The sequence below is a fragment of the Panthera tigris genome, chromosome D4 (assembly GCF_018350195.1).
Source record: "Panthera tigris isolate Pti1 chromosome D4, P.tigris_Pti1_mat1.1, whole genome shotgun sequence".
NCBI lineage: Eukaryota > Metazoa > Chordata > Mammalia > Carnivora > Felidae > Panthera > Panthera tigris.
Window position 1 is genome coordinate 84,427,504 of NC_056672.1, and position 21,538 is coordinate 84,449,041.

Consider the following 21,538-nt stretch of genomic DNA (forward strand, 5'->3'; position numbering starts at 1 on the left):
CTGCAGTCATTTTTAGTGGCCTCCGCCTTTTCTGATTCTAGGCTGAGAACTAAGAGTATTTCTTCTCCCTGCCTGTTTGGTTTGCTTTAGAAGCAGTAACCAGCTTTGAGAGATCTGGTAGACCTACAACCAGTGGGATTTAATTGCTGCAGAAGGAGGTGGAATTTAACTTGCTCTTTTTCACTGCTTGTCCTTTTAAAAGAACTAAAAGTCATTTACATAAGGTGTTACCTCTTTTATTTGCTTTCTGGTGCACTGCCTCTGGAGCTGCCCAGACCCAGTGCTCTCTATATCCTACTTGTCTCCTCTGGTCACATCAGGAGGCAGTCAGCAGCAGAATAATAATGCCATTTCCCCTCCCTGTCTCCCAAAGTGCCCGGCAAGAATTATGGTCATTGTTAGTGTTTAGCTTTGAGTAAGTGCCCACATGACCTGCAGGATTAAACGCAACAGAGGCACCTGCCAGCCCTCCCAGGAACGGCACCTACCACGTTTCTAGCCAGTTATGCTGGACCTGTGTGCCCCAAGCCTGCCAGTCTCGTCTGCATTTTATTGAGTGCCTACTGTGTGCTAGGGACCCCTCTGGGCTCTTCATTTATATGACTCCCTTAGATCTCATGGCAGCTCTTTGACTGTCAGTACATTGACCTCTTGCTTGCTCAGAGTCATGAGCCAGTAAGCCATGAAGCCTGGACGTGAATGTCATTCCTTTGCCTCCTTGCCCAGAACACTTTCTTCCATGTGTCTGGAAGCCTGCCTGCTCCACAGTCCACGCTTGGTTGTGGTAGAGGCTGTGGATTTGGAAGTCTGCACCTCCCCAAGGAGATAATGTACGGGAGAGAGGTGAACAATGCTGTTAGATTTAGCTGCGTCTGATTTATCCTCAGAGAAGCTACTGGCATCTGTTCAGAAATCAGGCAGCTTGTCGAGAGAGTCAAGAATGGTTTGCTTTTGGGTTGGAGTCAAAGTCACTTCAGGGAGGCCCTCCCTAACTCTGTTAGCCCAGAGTTCAAAGCCAACTTGAGAAGATCAGGGGTCAGAGATAACTTGAGTTCTTGATCTGAGGAAAGGGTCAGGTAAGGTCAGGGCTCCTATAGCTGGTTCAGGTAGACAGAACTTCGCTCCGGATAATTTGCCCCAAGGTTCTGGTTCTAAGTGTTTGAGACTTTGTATCATTCACTTTAAATGGTCAGTTTGAATTCTGTGCTTTCTTTTTCCTTCTTGGAACCAGGACCAATCCACCATGCCTGAAGTCAAAGACCTTTCGGAAGCTTTGCCAGAGACGTCGATGGATCCCATCACGGGAGTGGGAGTGGTGGCTTCTCGGAACCGAGCCCCAACAGGCTATGATGTAGTAAGTCAAGATCCACTGATTCAACCGATATTTGCCTCCTGTGTTCAAACCCCTCTGGACCTTGTACATAAATGTGCTTCTTCCCTCTAGGAACTTAAACAAAGGGGGAAAGCATCACCAGTGGGAAGTACGGGGAGTGTCCTAGTTTGGGAGTCCAAGAAGCTGAGTCCATCTGGGCTGTTTCCTGGCCTTGGCTAAATCACTTGACTTCTGTGATGGTCAATTTCACCTTCTATAAAACTGAAGGGTTGGCCCTGTTGATTTCTAAAGTCACTGCTAGTTGTGACATTTCACGGAAAAGGATCCAAGAGCCTAAAAGAGCCGTGGCGGTTGGCATCGGTGGTACCGCATGTGTTAATGTCATCAGTGTATCGCCCTATGTTTGTATAGCTCTTTGCAGTTTGCAGAGCTGTTTCCTACCTGGGAACTCATTTGGCTGTCACGGTTCTCTGGAAGGCTCGGAGGATAAGTAGCTTTATCTTCCCTTTGCTGATTAAGAGAACCCAGGCTCTGATAAGTGGAGTGACAGAGCCCCAGTCCTTGGGAGTGGTGACTCAGGACCAGACCCCCTTCCAAGTCCAGTGCTCTGCCTGATTACACCACTACAGTTTAGCAGAGAACTTGCTGTGCTTTTCAGCAGGTGTCTGTGGTGGTGTTCAGTAGATGGCTGGAATTGGTTATTTTGTTGTTTCGTTACATATGTTGCGATTTCGTGATTTGGCTCGGGCTTAAAAAGTGCTGAGTAACACCAGGAGGGTTTTGTTAACAGCGACTGTGGTCACATGTTCTGAGATTCTCAGGTGGCCTTATTTTTACTTTCCTCGTTTTGTTTAAGACTGTTTTATTCCTGTTTATTGAAAGCGTGCACCAAGAATACATACGAGTAGAAGATTATGGGTCTCCTTAGCCAGCACTGAAAACCTGCCGCCATGATTATGTTAGCATCTGATGTCCCAGGGGTGGGAGGGCTACCACAGCCGGGCCCAGAAGAAGCCCTAAAGCATGCTTTCTCTGCCTTGACACTGTTGACATTTTGGGCCAGATAATCAGAGACTTCTGTGTTGTGGGACTGTCCCATGCCACGTATATGGGATGCTTAGCAGCACGCCTGGCCTCTACCTACTAGATGCCAGTAGCACCCCCCCCACCCCCGCCCAGTTGTGGCAGCCCAAACTGTGTCCAGACATTACTGGTGTCCCCGGGTGGAAGGGATAGAGGGGCGAAAGCAAGCGCTGCTGGGAACACCACAGTATGTATCGGGCCAGCCAGCGCTGGGTCCTGTGCAAGGCAGCAGCAGCCTGTTAAAATGCTCCCCATCACTTCCCCAACTGTTTGAAAGCTTATAAACATTTTAAAAGTGAAAGGGCGAGGGAATCTTTTCTGACAAAGATTTGAGTCTTACCTGCTGTCTGACTTCAAAGCACTGTTTGAATGTATAACTTACCATAAAATAGAATCATTAGATATGGCTCTGTGCCATAAAACTCTTGGGAAGCTAATAAAAATGTTCCTGATTTGAGAAGCCAAAGTGTCTTTTGATGAATTAGATATGAAGCAGCAAGTCATGAATCAGGGCAGGGGCTCAGCGCTCACGCTCTCTGGGAGGACTGGCTCGGGGGTCGCTCTCCTGGGAGGGCTCATGCGGGGGGCTCACCCCCAGGGCATGGGTCTCCGCGCCTTCTTGTTATTCTCCTCTGTTGATCTGTGTCTTTAACATTCGGCTTGTACCTTTGGGGTCATCTGGAAAGCTTGGCTGGTGGGTGGCAGATGGCCTTTGATAGTCTGGTTTTCTGAAAGTCTTGGGAAGTCTGACAGGAGCAGAATCTATCCCTATCATTTTCTCCTAACATCTAGCTCAGGGCAGAAGAGCGCAGTGTCAAATGAGTAAAATTAATAAGCACATTTCATGATTATGCCGTACCACGCATTATAGTAAAAGGTGAGCAGGGCAAGAGGCCCCCGAGGGTCAGCCTGGCAATTACCCAGCCTCCGCACGCGCAGATAGAGAGTGTCCGGGCTCCCTCTGAAAGCCCTTCCAGGGAGAGGGGTGGGAGTCCTCTCTTTGTGCTGACCACTGGATCGTCCTCAGGTAAGATCTGGTTCCCGAGAGGTCCGACCCCGAGTTCAAGGGGAATGGCGGGGAGGCCCATTCCTTTTATCTAGAGTTTCACAGAAACTCAGCCTCCAAACCGAAATGTAAGGCGTTTTATGGTGGCGGGTTCAGAGTTGCTTAGACCCAACGTCAGTGGCCGAGGAAGCCCTGCTGTAGATTTGTGGCAAGACCCCTCTCTGCCCGTCACATCTGCTGTAGGATTAGTCCCTCCAGTGCACAGAGTACGTTAAGTGCCGTGACCACGAAGCCCTGAGAGTTTGGCACCGATGGGCTGCTGGCCCTGGGTAGCACGGCCGCTTTAAAGTGAGCACAGGCCTTGTGGCTTGCTTGAAGTAAAAGATGCCGCCTGTGTGTTTATAAAAATTAGATTTTGTAACTTCTCTTTCCTCCAGGGCAGGGGAAGCTTCTTAGGCTAAGGGGCTGGGATTATTTGTGAAGCTTCTCAGTTTATTGTCCCTATTTCTGCAGCCCTCTGTGAGATCGCCTGCCCCCCTGCCCTTTCTGTCCCACCGCCGCACTCTCAGATCTTAGAGCAACTGGTGCGGATGTTCCCTGGCGTCACAGGGCAGGCGGGTTGCACGTGTGACGCCGTGGCATCTGCGTCCCGACTCTGTTGTCGGTGCCTGGCATTTGCTGAAGGTAGCACATGCTGTCGTATCTTCTTTGGGTGGTCAGTTTTCCGTGACTCGGGATGCCAGAGACGCACTTCATGCTAAAACTCTCCTGTGCAGAATTAACCTCTGATTTCCAAGTCAATCTGGGATGTAGCAATCTGAGGACATCAGGCTGGCCGTAGCTGATGACCACTGTGGGTGTATTTCTCATGTATTTCCGCTGAAATACGTCCTAATACGTCCTACCTTTTATTTACATTCTTTGGCCTTTCTAAACGAGTGTTTACAACTCGGAGACTAATGCCTCAACACCGTATTTATGGGGCGACTCTTTCCAAAAAGGAAATAGCTTCCTTTGACAATACGCTTTCCGGTAATATACTTTCATATGATAACATACTGCTTTGGCAAAAACTAATGAAACGAAAAGTCAACAATACAGACAAAGAATAATCAAACACTCTAGAGTGTTTTAATTAATTGATTTTATTTTTTTTTGAGAGAGAGCAAGCGAGCAAGAGGGACAAGAGGGAGAGAGAGAGAGGGAGAGAGAGGGAGAGAGAGAGAGGGAGAGAGAGAGAGAGAGAGAGAGAGAGAGAGAGAGAGAGAGAGAATCTTAAGCAGGCTCCACGCTTAGCGCAGAGCCCAACATGGAGCTCGATCCCACGACCCTGGGATCATGACCTGAGCCGAAATCAAGAGTTGGACGCTCAACCGGCTGAGCTACTCAGGCGCCCCTGGAGTGTTTTAATTTAAATTGTTTATTTATCCAGCCTGTTCTGTGAGTAAATACTATGTGCCGGCTAGGAACTGGGGATATGCTGATGCATGAAAACATCCAGTGTTCCTACCTTCACAAAACTTACAGTCCAGAGGGAGAGGAAGACAATCAAATGACCACACAAATAAATGTAAAATAAAATTGTGCTAAGTGCTTGGCAGGGAAGTCCTAACAGACTGTTGTATTGATCAGATCTAGCTTTCCAGATCAGTCTACCTTTCTTGCTAAATTCCAGGTTATGACAGCATGAACCTGCTTCAGCTTCTAGAAATCCCTCCTTTTCTTCTCTACTCTGAGACCTGTCTGCCCCCTAGCTTTTTCTGAGACCCTCCCAGGGCGCCACCTCAGGTGTGCTTGGGGTTCTTAGCTCTGGCTCTCTCCCCTGCCTCTGCACTGTGCCATTTTTCCTGGTGACACCTGTGAGGTTGCCCTTGGCTGGGTACATACAGCTCCTTGCTAACCTGTCAGTGAGTGACTGCTCCCACCTTCTGCCTGACTCGGGTCGGACAGTGTGCCTTCTACTCTACCAGAGTCACTTTTTTTTTTTTTTTTCAGTTTATTTATTTATTTTGAGAGGGAGCAAGAAAGAGCAAGAGGGGCAGAGAGAGAGAGAGAGAGAGAGAGAGAGAGAGAATTCCAAGCAGGTTCCACACTGTGAGTGCAGAGCCAAAACTGGGACTCGATCTCATGAACCATGAGATCATGACCTGAGCCAAAACCAAGAGTCAGACACTTAATGGACTCAGCTACCCAGGTGCCCCAAGAGTCACTTTTAATGAGACTTACCTGGAACTTTAGGGGGAAGGAGAGTGAGAGAGTAAAATTCAGAGAATATGGACGCCTGCTACTGAGGCCCAGTGTCCTTTGACCCCTACTTGCCCAGACTCTTCTTTTATTCCACCCACCTCCCAGCAGCCTTTAGGGTTGAGTCCCAGCCTCGGAGAGAGTAGGAGATATTTTTCTTTTTCCTCACGGCAATCTAACACCGCCTCCATTCTCTTCCTGAAAATTCTCACCCTACACACAAGAGTCTTTGTGGCACAGTGACCCCAAAGTGAGAGATTATCCCCTAGCTCAGTGAGTATTTTCAGATGTCCAGGTGGAGGATTCTCAAGATTTTGTGAGTCTCAATCCTCTGGAGGACCCCACGCCCCAGATTCCTGCTGCAGTAGGTCTGGGCAGGGCCTGAGAATTTCATGTTGACCAATTCCCAGGTGACGTAGATGCTGCCGGTCCAGGGGCCACACTTTGAGAACCACTGATCTAAATCAAATCATTCTTTTTATTATTTTTTTTAATTTGCGAGTGAGTGAGAGAGAGAAGGAGAAGGAGAAGGAGAAGGAGAAGGAGAAGGAGAAGGAGGAGGGGCAGAGAGAGAGGGAGACACAGAATCCGAAGCAGGCTCCAGGCTCCGAGCTGTCAGCACAGAACCCACGGACTGTGAAATCATGACCTGAGCCGAAGTCAGCCACTTAACCAACTGAGCCACCCAGGTGCCCCTAAATCAAGTCATTCTTAAACAGTCTCCACATGTGGCCACTACACATCTATCTCAGGGAGGGCTGTGCTAACTTTTTCTGTTGTTTTTCAGCCTCTCCTGATTTAGAGTTCTGGAAGTCTCTGGGGATGTGTGTGTATGTGGGGGTTTTTTTTTAATATATTTTAAAAATATAAAATGGTACTATTGATATTTTCCCAGCTTCTAAAAATATAGTATATTGTGGGCATAGATAGCTTTCTATCAGTCCATGTAGGTATATCTCATCTTTTTTTTTTAATCTTTTTTTTAATCTCATCTTTTCAATGACGAATATTGTATTGTCTGGCTATGCCAACATTTAGCTATTCCCACGTTGAAGGGCACTTAGTTTGTTTCCCATTTTGGTTTGTAATACGCTAAACAAAATCCTTGTATATGTATCTTGCTGTGACTGTCCTATTAGTTCCCTAGAATAATTCCGTAGGTTGGAATTACTGGGTCAGGATATTCACATTTTAATTTGATTAACATTACTGATTGCCTTCCAGAAAGGCTGTGACATTCTGTCAGTTTCTATTCTCATTAAGGTGAATGTGAATAAAATGAATTTGGGGGGGCGAGGGTGCAGGGGAATGAAAGGACTGAGTCTCCCCCTCCCCCAGGCTCTGTGCCCAACTTCCGGTGGTGCTGGCACACCGCCAGGAGGGAGGGCCTCGTGATTCTATGACACTTGTCGCAGTGCTACCTGTGGATCTTCTCCCCACGGGGGCTGTCATCCCTGAGAAGCAGATTCTGTATAGGACAGAAATCCAGCTTTAATTTCACGTGATTTCAACGTTATCTTCCAGCCTCACGTCCTTCTAGTCGCTTCTTTGGCCTCATCGAACCTCTCACTTCCTCGTGTTCGGAATAAGCAGAAACTTTATACCGTCGTACCGCTAAGTCTCCTTTTTCCAGAATTCCAGAATTCCTGTACCTCTCCCCCACCTTTCTGGGGTAGAATTTGACTTCTCCTTCAAAACCCCGTTTGAGTAGCTCCTTGGCGAAACTTCACCTGACATTCCTCATTCACGTATTTATTCACGCATCGGTTTCGCGAATATTGTCGATCCCCAGCTGTCATGCGAGGCCCTGGGAATCCGAGGTCTGGTGAAAGGTAAGAGGTGAGCCTGGGAGGGTGGATGAGGCCGGAACACAACACAAAAGAGCTGGCTGCTCTTCTGAGGGTGGTGGGGGTCGTCAAAGGGCTTCAGGAGGAAGAGATTCTTAGATTTGTGTTTGCACAAGTTCACCTGGCGTGTGCAGCAAAAAATTGGAAGATGTAGGTACCAGGGTAAGGGGGGGTGGATTTGGAGGCCGTGTGCTAGCGCGGGATGAGAGACTGGTGGGCTAACCACAGCCGTGGAAACGGAAGACGTAGCTGGATCTGAGGGACAGGGGAACGTGGGACGTGGGCACCCAAAGACATATTCTTCCACAGAAAAAAATGGATTCGAGTGTGGGGAGGCGGGCGCAGAGGCGAGGAACGGAAGGGCCAAGATGACATGTGGCTGTCTTGCTGGGCAGCTGGTGGATGCTTATGCTGTCGCTGAAATGGGAACGTGGACGGCCGGTGGGGGGGGGGGTGCGGGGGGGGTGCGCGTGGAACAAGGCGATGCCTCAGTGTGGGGCACGCTCGGTGAGGTGCTTGTGTGACGTCCAGGTGGAGCTGTTGAGGGGCCCTCGGTCTGCAGGTCTAGACAGAGGTCTGGGGGTTGTCGTCACATGGCGGACGGAGACCACGGTGTGACTGAAGTGTTCCTGGGACGTGGTCCTGTTGCATCAGGGTCCCCTGAAGCGGGAGGGGACCTTGAAGGCAGGGAGGGAGAAGGAGATGACAACGGGAGGGCAGCATGGGATCAGGAATCTTTTTTCCTTTGTGTACAGGTGGGAGCGTGTTTGAGCACGCCCAGTGGGGAGGAACCCGGGGAGAGGGGCTGTCTGAGGAAGCAGGGCCCACGAGGGGCAGAGGACTCGGCGTCCAGGGCCCCCCGGAGAAGAGCCAGGAAGGGATGCTCGCGTGGTTGCTGCTTCCTCCTGGCACCCGTGAGCTGGGAAGCCAGCCTTGGTCACGGCCACGACCGGCGGGCGGACATGGGCCTCTCGTGCCTTAAGCCTGCGCTTCCTCCGTCCCCTTTCTCTCAGCACAGCTGCTTACTTCTGAAACTAATTAGATGACAAAACCTTTCTTAAAAACTGCTGGACCTGAATAATTTATATATGCCCTAAATGTATGTGGGATTTTCTAAATAATTAGAAGTTTCGAAGGCTTGAACTGTCAAACCTGAGTGGCGCTGAGGGGCCTAGGCAAGACCGGCTTCCCTCTGGGCCGGTGGGCTGTGTCGAGGGGGCACAGAGAGGGGTACGTTTAAAGTCCTATGCCCGCAAACGAGGTCCTACTTAGCACAGTGGTGAAAGAAACAGGTAATCTGCTAGGTGCTGAAGCAGGTTCCAATAAGCTGGTCTTATGTAGCACCCAAGGAATTCTTAAAAAGTCACATGAAAAGCGTGTGAAGACGCTAACAATATCTTATTAGAAACCTATGGTGGGGGACCCTGGGTGGCTCAGTGGGTTGAACATCTGACTCTTGGTTTCGGCTCAGGTCATATTCTCACCGTTCATGAGATTGAGCCCCGTGTCAGGCTCTGTGTTGAGAACGTGGAGCCTGCTTGGGATCCTCTCTATCCTTTTCCCTCTGCCCCTCCTCTCTCTCTCTCTCTCTCTCTCTCTCTCTCTCTCTCAAAATAAATAAACATTAAAAAAAAAAGAAACATATGGGGGACATCACATGGGAAATGTGGGGTGTAGTCATATGTCTAGTCTGATCCCAGCTGACACGCAGCCCTCCAGAAATCTGAGGTGCTACTTGTGACCAGAAAGCGGTCTCCTGACCAGAGCCCATGGCCTCGAGGAGCTGCCCACCCCCCCCAAACTCTCTCTGCCTCCACAGAGCAAAAGCAGAAGCAAGGGGCAACAGCTTCTTCCTGCCGCCTCCGGTCCCCTCCCCACCGCTCTGCTGTCCAGAGCGGAAACCACTGCAGGCCGAGACCTGCCTCACACACGGGTTTATTTTCAGAACCCGAGCTTGTTTTGAGAAAAAGCACCAGGTGTTCCTCCCTTTTGTTTTGTGAGAAAATACATTAAACGGAGAATTACTAAAAACACGGATAGCGGTTTTATGACCGGCCCCTGAGCCTTTGTTTCCTGTGGCTTGGATTAGCCAACTTCGTGCAACGCTGGCCTCCTCCCTGCTCGTTTGCCTGTGCCCTGCAGAGCCCTGCCTGGCCTCGGACATCCAGGAGGTGTGCGAGAAGCGTGCCTTGTCTGCTCTTAGCATGAGTCTGTCAGAAATAGTGGCTCGGTCTGTTAAGTGTCCGACTCCTGGTTTCGGCTCAGGTCATGATCTCATGGTTCATGAGTTCGAGCCTCACATCGGGCTCCACACTGACCGCACGAAGCCTGCTTGGGATTCCTTTCTCTCTCTCTGCCCCTCCCCAGCTCATATGCTCGCTGTCTCTCTCCCTCCCTCTCTCTCTCTCTCTCTCTCTCTCTCTCTCTCTCAAAAAATAAAAAAAGAAACATGAAAAGAAAAAGAAAAGAAATAGTAGCTTGAATTGTCTACTTCTAGACTTCTGTCCCACCAACTCTGCATTTTGGTTCTGACCCAAAGACTTTTTTCTCACTAGTGACTTTCTCTGTAGCTGATTTTTCTAGACAGCGGGGAGAACTTGACAGCGCGGCATTCTGGTCCTTCCTCTTGTTCGCTCACCTTCCTGTTCACCACTTAGAAGGGCTTCTGACAAAGAAACCCCAGTTAGCTGGGTTAAGGGAAAAGAGGGACCTGCTTTAATTTTCCTTTTTTTTTTTTTCAGTTCAGCTTTTTATTTGGAGATCACTGTAGATTCACATGCAGTTGTAACGAGTAATACGGAAAGATCCCGTTTTTACTCAAGTTCCCCTTATAGTAACATCTTGCAAATTCAAGTACCACCTCACAGCCAGGATAGTGACCCTGAAACAGTCAAGACACAGAAAGCCTCTGTTTTCAAATGGACCTGGGATTTTATTTTCACCCAGGCGTGATGAGGCCAAAGGATCAGGCGACAAGTGCCGCTGAAAAGGTAGTTTGTTTTAGTCCCAGCTCCCAGGGGGGGAGACAGGCCATGCCACTGCAGGGCCACACAGGGAAGCCCCAGCAAGGGGCAGGAGGCAGAGGGAGGAAGCAGGGGCAGGAGGCTTTACTGTGGTGTCTGTGCGAAAGGCAAGGCAGGTCAGGTGAGCAGACTTTGGACCGTCTGGTTGAAATCATTTCCGTGGGCTCTGGGCTGGAGGGCTGGTCTCCAGTTGTCAGATACCTGGCCCTGGGGTGATTTAGGCCAGGGGAACAGTGGAAGGAGCCTGGTAAAAGAAGGTGGGTGGGGATATAGACTCGGGGTTGGTCTGTGCAACTCAAGGTTGCGTGTGAACACTGTGCTCATAGGCAAGTTGTATACAATCTCTAACAGTTAGCTAACCTCTTCCTTAAGCGCTGACAACCGCTAATTTGTCCTCTGTTTCTATAATTTTGTCATTTCAGGAACGTTCTGTAAATGGAATCCTGCAGCATGTAACCTTTTGAGATTGGCTTTTTTGTTGTTGTTTTTCGAAAACTCAGCATAAATCTCTGGAGATTCATCTATTGCGCTTTTCATAGCCAAATCGCATTAATTGGCGTGGCTGCACCACACTTTATTTAGCTGTTTACCTATTGAAGGACATCTTGGTTGTTTCCAGTTCGGAGCTATTGTGAAGAAAGCTGCTGTAAATACTTGCGTACGCGTTTTTGTGTTAACGTAAGTTCTGCTTCCTCTGGGATAAAGGCCCAGGCGTGCGGCCGCTGGTCACATGAGAGGTGCATGTTTAGCTCTTTTAAGAAAATGCCAGATTCTTTTCCTGGGTGACTGTAACCTTTTACATTCCCGCTGGTAATGTATAAATGACCCAGTTTCTCGACCTCCTTTCTGACATTTATTATTGTCCTGTTTTTTAGTATTAGACATTCCGATAGGCGTGTAGTGATACGTCACTTGGTTTAATTTGTATTATGCTGGTGGCTGATGACGTCAGACGCCTTTTCACTTATTTGCCATATGACATCTGTCTCTTCCGTGAAATGCCACTTCATCTCGCACTCCTTTCCTGATTAGGTTGTTTGGGGTTTTTCCTGTTTGAAGAGTCTATGTGTATTTTAGGTACAAGTCTTTTGTGGGTTATGTGGTTTAGAAATATCTTCTTCTGGTCCATACTTGTCTTTCTATTTTAACAGGGTCTCGGACGAGCAAACGTTTTAAATTTTGACAAAGCCCCACTTACCAATTTTTCCATTTATCAATCATGTTTTTGGTGCCAAGTCTAAGAACTGTTAGCCTGGCCTTAGATCCTGAAGATTTCTCCTATTTTTTTTTTTTCCTACAAGATGTGTAGTTTTACATTTAAGTGATACATTTTGACTTAGATTTTGTATAAGGTGTGGACTTAGGTCTGAGTCCTCTTTGTTTTCTGCTGTGGATGAATGGCTGCTCCAGTACCATTTGTTGGAGAGGCAACCTTTCCTTTCCTCTTGAATTGCTTTTGAGCCTTTAGAAAAAATCAGTTGGGCATATTTGTGTGGCTCTCTCTTAGGTTCCATTCTGTGTGTATAGCCCTCCACCAATACCACACAGTATTGATTACTGCAGCTCTGTAATAAGTCTTGAAATTGGGTAGAATGATTCCTCCCACTTGATTCTTCTTTTTAAAAATTGTTTCAGTTGTTCAAGTCCTTTGTCTTTCCATATAAATTCTAGCATAATCTTGTCCATATCTATAAGAAATATGCTGGAATTTAGATGGGAACTAACATTTAAAGGGGGTTCTGACCCAGTTCCAACATGGCAGGCGGGGGGGGGGTGGTTCTCCACACCAACAACAAGCAGTTCTGACCCCAGCAGTAGGTGTACTCCAGATCAACCATGACACTGTCTGCCCAGAGAAAGCATCATGTCCTACAGGTTGAAGGCTCAGTCCCGCAAGACTTCCCCCTCCCCCACTTCAAATGACCACCACAGGCTGGGTTGTCACCTGTGCTTCTGACCTACCAGTTACAGATCAGAGGTTCCAACTACCGCTTCCTTGGGTTCAGTTAATTTGCTAGAGTGGCTCACAGAGCTCAGAGAAACATTTTACTTATGAGATCACCAGTTTATTATAAAAGGATATAACCCAGGGGGGTGCCTGGGTGGCTCAGTCATCTAAGTGTCCAGTTTCGGCTCAGGTCACGATCTCACGTGTGAGTTGGAGCCCCGCATCGGGCTCACTGCTGTCAGCCCAGAGCCTGCTTCGGATCTTCTGTTCCCCTCTCTCTGTCCCTCCTCCATTCCCGCACATGCTCTCTCTCTCTCAAAAGTAAATAAAACATTACATAAAACAAAGGATATAACCCAGAACAGCCAGAAGGAAGAGAGGCCTAGGCCAAGGTGTGGGGAGAGGGCGTGGGACTCCTGTGCTCTTTCTTCCAGTGCACCATTCTCCCCACATCTCCACGTGCTCACCAACTTGAACTTGGAAGCTCTCTAATCCCCATCCTTTTGGATTTTTGTGGCGGCTTCATTCCATAGGCATGATTGATTAAATCATTGGCCGTTGCTGATTGATTCAACCTCCAGCTCCTCTGCCCTCCCAGAAATCAAGGGGTGGGACTACAAGTTCCAATCATGGTTGGTTCCCTGGGCAGCCCCCATCTTAGGTGCTTCTCCAAAGTCACCTGATTAACATAAACCCAATTGTGGTGGAAAGGGGCTTGTTATAAACAGTAAGACACCTCTCTGACCTTTATGGCTCTGAAACAATTTCAGGAACTGAGGACAAGAGGCCAAATATTATAACAAAAGATGTTCCCATTACTGTTACTGCTCAGGAAATTCCAAGGGTTTGGGGAGCTATGAACTAGAAACCGTGAGTGAAGACCAAATATGTATGTCTTTTTTTTTTTTAATGTTTATTTATTTTTTGAGAGAGAGAGAGAGCGAGTGAGGGAGCGCAAGAGTAGGGGAGGGGCAAAGGATCCAAAGTAGGCTCTGTGCTGACCGCAAAGAGCCTGACACGGGACTTGAAACCACAAACCCTGAGATCACAACCTGAGCCAAAGTCGGATGCAGAGCCAACTGAGCCACCCAGGCACGCTACCAAATATGTATTTATTATTATAAATCACAGTGTCAGGGGGCCCCTGGGTGCCTCAGTCGCTTAAGCATCCAGCTTCGGCTCAAGTCATGATCTCACATTTTGTGAGTTCGAGCCCTGCATAGGGCTCTGTGCTGACAGCTTGAAGCCTGGAGCCTGCTTCGAATTCTGTCTCTCTCTCTCTTTCTCTCACTCAAAAATAAATAAACATTAAAAAATTTTTAAATTACGGCATCACAATATTAAATCTATATCAATTTGAGGAGATTCACATCTTTACTATGTTGAATTTCCCAATTTGTGAGCATAATATTCTCTCCATTTATTTAGTATTTTGATTACTTTCACCAGCATTTTTTAGGTTTCAGCAGATAAGCTATATACGTTTGGTATAATTAAACTTAAGTACTTCATTTTTAATTTTGAGCAATTGTAAATGGAGTTGTATTTTTATTTATTTATTTGTTTATTTTCAAGTTTATTTATTTGAGAGAGAGAGAGAGCAAGAGGGAAAATCCCAAGGAGGCTTCCCACTGTCAGTGTAGAGCCTGATGTGGAGCTCAAACTCACAAACCATGAGATCATGACCTGAGCCAAAATCAAGAGTTGGACCCTTAACTTACTGAGCCACCCAGGTGCTCTCTATTTTTAATTTTGATGTCTGTGCGTTCATTGCTATTATATAGAAATAGAATTGGTTTTTGTATGGTTATCTCTGCTGAACTCACTGTTGTATGTTTATCTTTGCTGAACTTTTGAGACCTTGCTGAACTTACTTATTAGTGTATATTCCTTGGGATTTTCTGTGTAGACCATCACATCAGTTTTTCTTCCTTTTTAACCTATATGTCTTTTATTTCTTTTTCTTGCCGTATTGCAATGGCTGGAACTTCTAGCACTGTGTTGCATAGAAGTGGTGGCAGTAGGACATCCTTGCCTTGTTCCTGATCACAGGGAGAAAGCATTCAGTCTTTCACCATTAAGTATAATATTATCTGTAAGGGTTGTTTTTTTTTTTAATTTTTTGTCTGTTTGTTTAGTTTGAGAGTGACAGAGACAGTACGAATGGGGGAGGGCAGAAAGAGAGAGGGAGAGAGAGAAAATCCCAAACAGGCTTTGTGCTGTCATCACACAGCCCCATGTGGGGCTTGAACTCACGAAACCATGAGATCATAATCTGAGCCAAAACTAAGAGTCGGACACTTAACCAACTGAGCCACCCGGGCTCCCTGCTGTAGGTTTTTTTATAGATGCTCTTTATCAAGTTGAAGAAGTTCCCTTCTATTCCTGTTTTTCTGAGTATTTTTATCGTGAATGGGTGTTAAATATTGTCAGATGCCTTCTCTGCATTGATTGATAAGATCATGTGTTTTTTTTTTTCTTTAGCCTGTTAATGGGTGTATTACATTGATGGATGTTTGAATAATGAACCAGCCTTGCAAACCTTGAATAGATTCCACCTAGTTGTGGTGTATATTTCTTTTTACTTATTGTTGAATTCTTTTTGCTAAGACATTTTTTGCTAATATATATCAGTATTCATGAGAGATATTGATCTGATATCTTGATGTTAATTTTCTTTTGGTACCATTTCTATCTGGTTTGGCAATACTAGATTCATAAAAGGAATTGGACAGTGTTTCCTCCTTTTCTGTTTTCTGGAGGGGATTGTGTAGAATTGGTGTTAATAAAATGTTGGATTTGAATGTTAGGTAGAATTCTCTAATCTCTAATGAGATAGTCTGGACCTGGACATTTACTTTTTGTATATTCTAAAATGATGACTTCAGTATCCTTACTAGTTATAGGGTTATTCAAATAATTTATTTCATATTGGGTAAGTTATGGTAGTTTATGTTTTTTGAGGAATTGATCCTTTTCATCTAAGTTATCCAATTTATGAATGTAGAATTGTTCATAGCATTCCATTATTATCCTTTTGATGTCTGCAGAGTCTGTAATAATACTCTCCATTTATGATATTGGTAATTTGCGTCTTCCTTCTTTTTCTCTTTGTCAGTCTCTGTAGAAGTTTGCCAATTTTATTAACCTTTAAAAAAACCCCAGCTCTTCATTTCATTGGTTTTTCTCTGTATTTGCCTTCTCAATTTTATTGATTTCTGCTTTTATCTTCATTATTTCCTTCCTTTGCTGACTGTAGGTTTATTTTGCTCTTTTTCTAGATTCTGGAGGAAGGAGCTTGGATTATTGATTTGAGACTTTTCCTCATTTCTCATGTATGCATTTAGTTCTATGAATTTCCCTGTCAATAATGCTTTAGCTACATCCCACAAATTTTCATACATTTTTTAAAATTTTCGTTCTGTTCAATGTATTTTTAAATGTACCTTTAAATTCTTTTACCCATGGATTATTTAGAATTGTGTTATTTAGTTTACCAGCATTTAATGATTTTCCTGGAATTTTTCTGTTACTGATTTCTAGTTTGATTTGATTGTGGTTGGAGAACACACTTTGTATGATTTCAGTTATTTTAAATTTGTTGAGGTTTGTTTTATAGCCCATGAAATGGTCTATTTTGGCCTACAGTCTACGGTCACTTGAAAGACTGTGTATTTGTTACTGAGAGGAATTTTCTTTAAAAGAGGATTAGATCCTCTTGGTTGATAGTGTTCTTGTGCTCTTCTGTATCCTTGCTGATTTTCTGTCTAGTTATTCTATCAGTTTTTGAGATCAGGGTATTGAAGTCTCCAACTACAGTTTTGAAATTTTCTTTTTTTACTTTCAGTTCTATAGTTTTAGCTTCATATGTATTTTACAGCACTGTTTTCTGGTACATACACATTTAGGATTGCTGTCTTTTTGGTGTACTGACCCATTATTATATAATGTCCCTTTCTGTCTCATAATTTTCTTAGCTCTGAAGTCCTATTTTATCTGATATTAATATAGTTATTCCTGCTTCCTTTTAATTAATTTTTAATAACTTTTTCTATACTTTTACTTGAGCCTACCTATAGCATTATATTTGAAATAAGCCTTTTGTAGGCTGCATATAGTTAGATCATGATTTTAAATCTACTCTGCCAATCTCTGTCTTTTAATTGGTGTATTTAGACCACTTATGTTTAATGTAATTATTGGTATTTTGGGGCTAAACCTGACATTTTATTTTTGATTTTCTGTTTTTGTTTGTTTGTTTCTGTGTTCTTTCTCCCATCTTCCCATGGGTCACTTGAACATCTGTTAGAATTTCATTTTTGCTTATCTAATTGTTTTTGAGTGTCCCTTTAATAGATTTTTTAGTGGCTTCTCTAGGTATTACAGTGTGTGTGTGTGTGTGTGTGTGTGTGTGTGTGTGTGTGTGTGTGTCTTATAACAATCTACTGGTAACCTCATTTTACTTACTTCAGGTGAAGTGTAGAACCCTTACTCTCTTTTATGTCCCTTTACTTTCCCTCATTTATAATATAATTATCTTAAATATTTTCTCTACATATATTTAGAAGCTTGCCAGTGTTGTGATTTTTGCTTCCACCATCAAACATAACTAGAAATTCAAGGGAAGGAAAGTCTATTTACCTGCATTTTTGCTTACCATATTTTTTTTTCTTCCTTCCTGATGTTTCAGAGTTTCCAGTTTTATCATTTCTGTTTAGAGGACTTCCTTTAGGGGCGCCTGGGTGGCTCAGTCGGTTAAGCGGCCGACTTCGGCTCAGGTCATGATCTCATGGTCCATGAGTTCGAGCCCCGCGTCAGGCTCTGTGCTGACAGCTCAGAGCCTGGAGCCTGTTTCAGATTCTGTGTCTCCCTCTCTCTGACCCTCCCCTGTTCATGCTCTGTCTCTCCCTGTCTCAAAAATAAATAAAACGTTAAAAAAAAAAAGGTTTTAGAGGACTTCCTTTAGCCATTATTTTAGAGTATTTCTGCTTATGACAAATTCTGTTAGTTTTTTTAAATCTGAGAATGTCTCTATTTCCTGTTCATTCCTAAAGGATATTTCACTGGATATAGGATTCTGGGTTGACAGTTCTTTTAGCACTTGAAAAATGATGTGCCATTTCCTTCTGGCTACTGTGATTTCTAATGAGAAATCTGCTATCATTTGAATTGCTCTTCCCTTAATAGGTAAAGAATTGTCTCTTTCTCACTTCTTCAAAAAAATGGTTTTTTTTTCCCTAATTTTTCAGAAGTTTGACTGTGATGTTTCTTGGTGGGCATTTTTTTGGATATATTTGGACTTTGCTTACCTTTTTTGACACCATAGCTTTATGTCTGTTGCTAAATTTAGGGTTTTTCGCCATTATGTCTTCAGATACTTTTTCAAACTTACCCTCTTTCTCTTGTCATGGAACTCTGGTGGCAGAAATGTTAGATCTTTTGTTGTAGTGCCACAGGTCCCTGAAGCTCTGTTTGTGATTTGTGCAGTCTGTTTTCTCTCTGTTGGGTAATTTCTGGTCTGTCTCCCAGTTCACTGATTCTTTCTTCTCTCTTCCATGCTGATACTGAGCCCACCCATTAACTTTATTTCAGTTACTGTATTTTTCAGTTCTAAAATTTCAATTCAGTTTTTTGTATTTTCTATTTCTTTCTGAGACTTGCTGTTTCTTTGCTAAGACTTTCTATTTTTTTTTTATTTGCTTTAAGCATGTGCATAATTGCTCAGTGAAGCATTTTCATGATGGCTGCTTTAAATTGTTTTTTTCTGATAATTCTAACAGGTCTGTCATCCTGATTTGGGTGTCTATTAATTATTTTTATTCAGTTTGAGATCTCTGTTTCTTTTTTTTTAATTTTTTTTTTAATTAAAAAAAAATTTTTTTTTTAACGTTTATTTCTTTTTGAGACAGAGAGAGACAGAGCATGAATGGGGGAGGGTCAGAGAGAGAGGGAGACACAGAATCTGAAACAGGCTCCAGGCTCTGAGCTGTCAGCACAGAGCCCGACGCGGGGCTCGAACTCACGGACTGCGAGATCATGACCTGAGCCGAAGTCGGACACCCAACCGACCGAGCCACCCAGGCGCCCCGAGATCTCTGTTTCTTTGTGATGTTTTTGATGAGTGAGTTTTGATTAAAACATGGAAATTTTGGGTATTATGTTGTGAGATGCTGGATCTCATTTAAACCTTCTGTTTTAGCTGGCTGCTTTTGACACAATTCTGGTAGGAAAATGGGAGGAAACTACCTCTTTACTGCCAGAAAGAAATAGAATTCCAGTTTCCCCACTTGGCCTCTGTTGACACCCGAGAGGTAGGGCTCCTTGTTATTGCTGGACAGAGGTAGGAGTTCTGACTCCCTGCTTACCCCCCACTTATACCTCCCTGATAGGAGTGCCTCATTACAACTCCCCTGTGGCTTCTAGTGACATCACATGGTTGGGAAGGTGTCCTTGTTAGATATCAGTGATATCTAACAGAGAGGTCCTGCCTGTCTGTTAGACCTCTTCAACATCACCCCATAGGGGAGAGGGAGAGATGTGGGGAGGGGTACCACATTACCATCCGGTGGGGATGAAAGTCCTGGCTCCCTACTTGACCTTCCCTGACACCATCTTGGCAGAGATGTTAGGATGCACCATGACAGCCTGGTGAGGGTGGGAGTCTAGATTCTCTGCTCTGAAGTTGCTGACATGAGTGGGAGTGGGCACAGTATTTTATATCGTGTCTGGAGTAGATCTGTTAATGTCTAAAAGTTTCTGTCTTGCTAGGATGCCCCTTTGGCTGGAGAAAGCAGACTTTTGTTGGGGCTTTTTTGGTCTGTGTCTGTTGCTCTTTCTGGGTTGCTGGCTTCTTTAACTCTAAGACTGGGATATGTAGGGCAAAAAGAAACCCACAGAACTCACCATCATGTTGTTCCTTGGGTCCTGAGGTCCCTAGCTGTCTGCCTTCTTCTGTCACCTTCCAGGGTTTACTTATGTTTGTTTTGTATAATGTCCAGGGTTTTTAGTTGTACTTAGTGGGAAGAATAGGGAAAAGCATATGCATCCCATTTTCCTGGAAGTGCAAGTTCTGGCTTGCTTTAATTTTATGTTAATTCAGGGTTAACCAGAGAATCTGTTTGTTTCTACGCCTGTTGGAAATCTTTCTAAAACATTTATGTTTCAGCCTTATTATGTTTATAGGCAAGAAATATGCTACTGGGAGCTTGCAAAATACTTGCCAGTTACTCCTTAATGTCGACAAGACTCGAAATGCTTCAGGGCCACCTTTCTAATTTTTGTGGCCCACATTAAAGTATTAAGAGACTGTTTGCATGAGGGATGGTGCATATTTGGAGGAGAACATGTGGTTGAAGTTGAGAATTGTGGGTGATGAGCTATGTTATTGAAAGATTGAGGATTACTGGAGGGGAGGAAGAGTCCATGAAATGTCTCCAAATAGGGGAGGTGACAGTGGAAGGCAGCATCTGTTCTGATTCTTGAAGTGGGTAGACACCCAGGGGTTCTAGCAACCAGTTGTATTTATTAAGTAGTTATTTGTAAAGTCTTTCTTTGTTTTAATAGCAGGTAACTATTAATAGTTTGGTCTCTATCCTTCAAATCCCTTTTCTGTGAATTTGAATATACAGTTGATCCTGGGCACCTGAGTAGCTCAGTCAGTAAGCGATCAACTCTTGGTTTCAGCTCAGGTCATGATTTCACAGTTTGTGAGTTCAAGCCCTACATCAGGCTCCACACTGTTACAGTGTGGAGCCTGCTTGAGATTCTCTCTCTCTCCCTCTCTCTCTGCCCCTCCTGTGTGTTCTCTCTCTCTCTCAAAATAAATAAACTTTAAAAAATATTTTTAGAAATACAGTTGATCTTTGAACACCATGGGCTTGAAAAGTGCAGGTCCACTCGTGTGGATTTTTTTCAACAAGTACAGTGAAATGCCATAAATGTGTTTTCTCTTCCTTATGATTTTCTTAATAGCAGTTTCTTTCTCTAGCTTACTTTATTATAAGAATATGGTATAGGATACATATAACATACAAAATATATGTTAATCACCTGTTTATGTTATCAGTAAGGCTTCCAGTCAATAGTAGACTATTGATAGTTTTTGGGAGGGTTGTAAGTTATACATGGATTTTCTACTGCACACAGGGGGTGTTGGTGCCCCTAACCCCCACATTGTTCAAGGGTCAGCTGTACTTATATATAAAGGGAGAAGGTGTATAGTTTAGTGGTAAAAGCATAGACTCTGGAACCCTCCTACCTGGGTTCAAATCTTGGCTCTGCCATTTATTAGCTGTGTGATCTTGGTCAAGGTACTGTACCTCTTAGTGCCTCAGTTTCCTTGTCTCTAAAGTGGGGATTAATAACAGCTTTCCTCATAGAATTGTGTGGGGATTAAGTGGGCTAATGTTTGTAAAGTGATTAAAATAGTAACTTGTCTTAAGCTATGTAGCTGTTACTATATTATTATTAATATACATAAGCTATACATAATATTTTTTGACTTTTCTCTTTTCTTAGCTATGTTTGTAGGAAATCTTTCTATGTCATGACCTGTATGTCAACCTCATTCCTTTTAATTACTGTTTTCCCACTGTGTAGTAACTTGTTAACCATTGTCCTGTGGATGCAAATTTATTTATTTATTTATTCAGTCAGTCAGTCAGTCTTTGAAAGACAATGCTGTGATAAGTAATACATGTCTGGGTGTGTGCTAATGGGTCAAAGGATAGGTACATTTTAAATCTTAGGAGTTCTTTCCAATAGCTTTTCAAAAATGCTTTACCAATTTATATATATTCCAGTAAATGACATACGGAAGTTTCTATTTGTCCTCATCTTTTCGATCACTCTTTATTAGCAGTCTTTATCTTTATCATCAGTCTTCTTATTTTTATTTTCCCCAATCAGGAGCTCACTGTGTGGATTTGTAGTATTGTTTGTATTTAGGTTGAGTATCTTTTCCTGTCGATTGGCCATTGGTATTTTTTCTGTCAATTTCCTGTTTTTATAGACATTGACTCATTTGGTTAGCTTCTTATTGATTTGTGGGATTCC

At 44.2% G+C, this 21,538-nt stretch overlaps 1 protein-coding gene across 7 annotated transcripts in view; it reads left to right on the top strand.

The window, feature by feature from the left end:
• The window catches only part of MVB12B (multivesicular body subunit 12B), a 192,194-nt gene that overhangs the window by 11,986 nt on the left and 158,670 nt on the right, over positions 1–21,538 (top strand). For all 7 annotated transcript variants that reach the window (XR_006210807.1, XM_042965148.1, XM_042965150.1 and 4 more), the window contains exon 2: positions 1,232–1,354. Coding sequence is in view for 6 of the 7 variants with exons in the window: in XM_042965148.1 (XP_042821082.1) it covers positions 1,232–1,354 (123 nt within the window). In the remaining variant the exon portion in view is untranslated. The remainder of the gene's footprint in view (positions 1–1,231; positions 1,355–21,538) is intronic.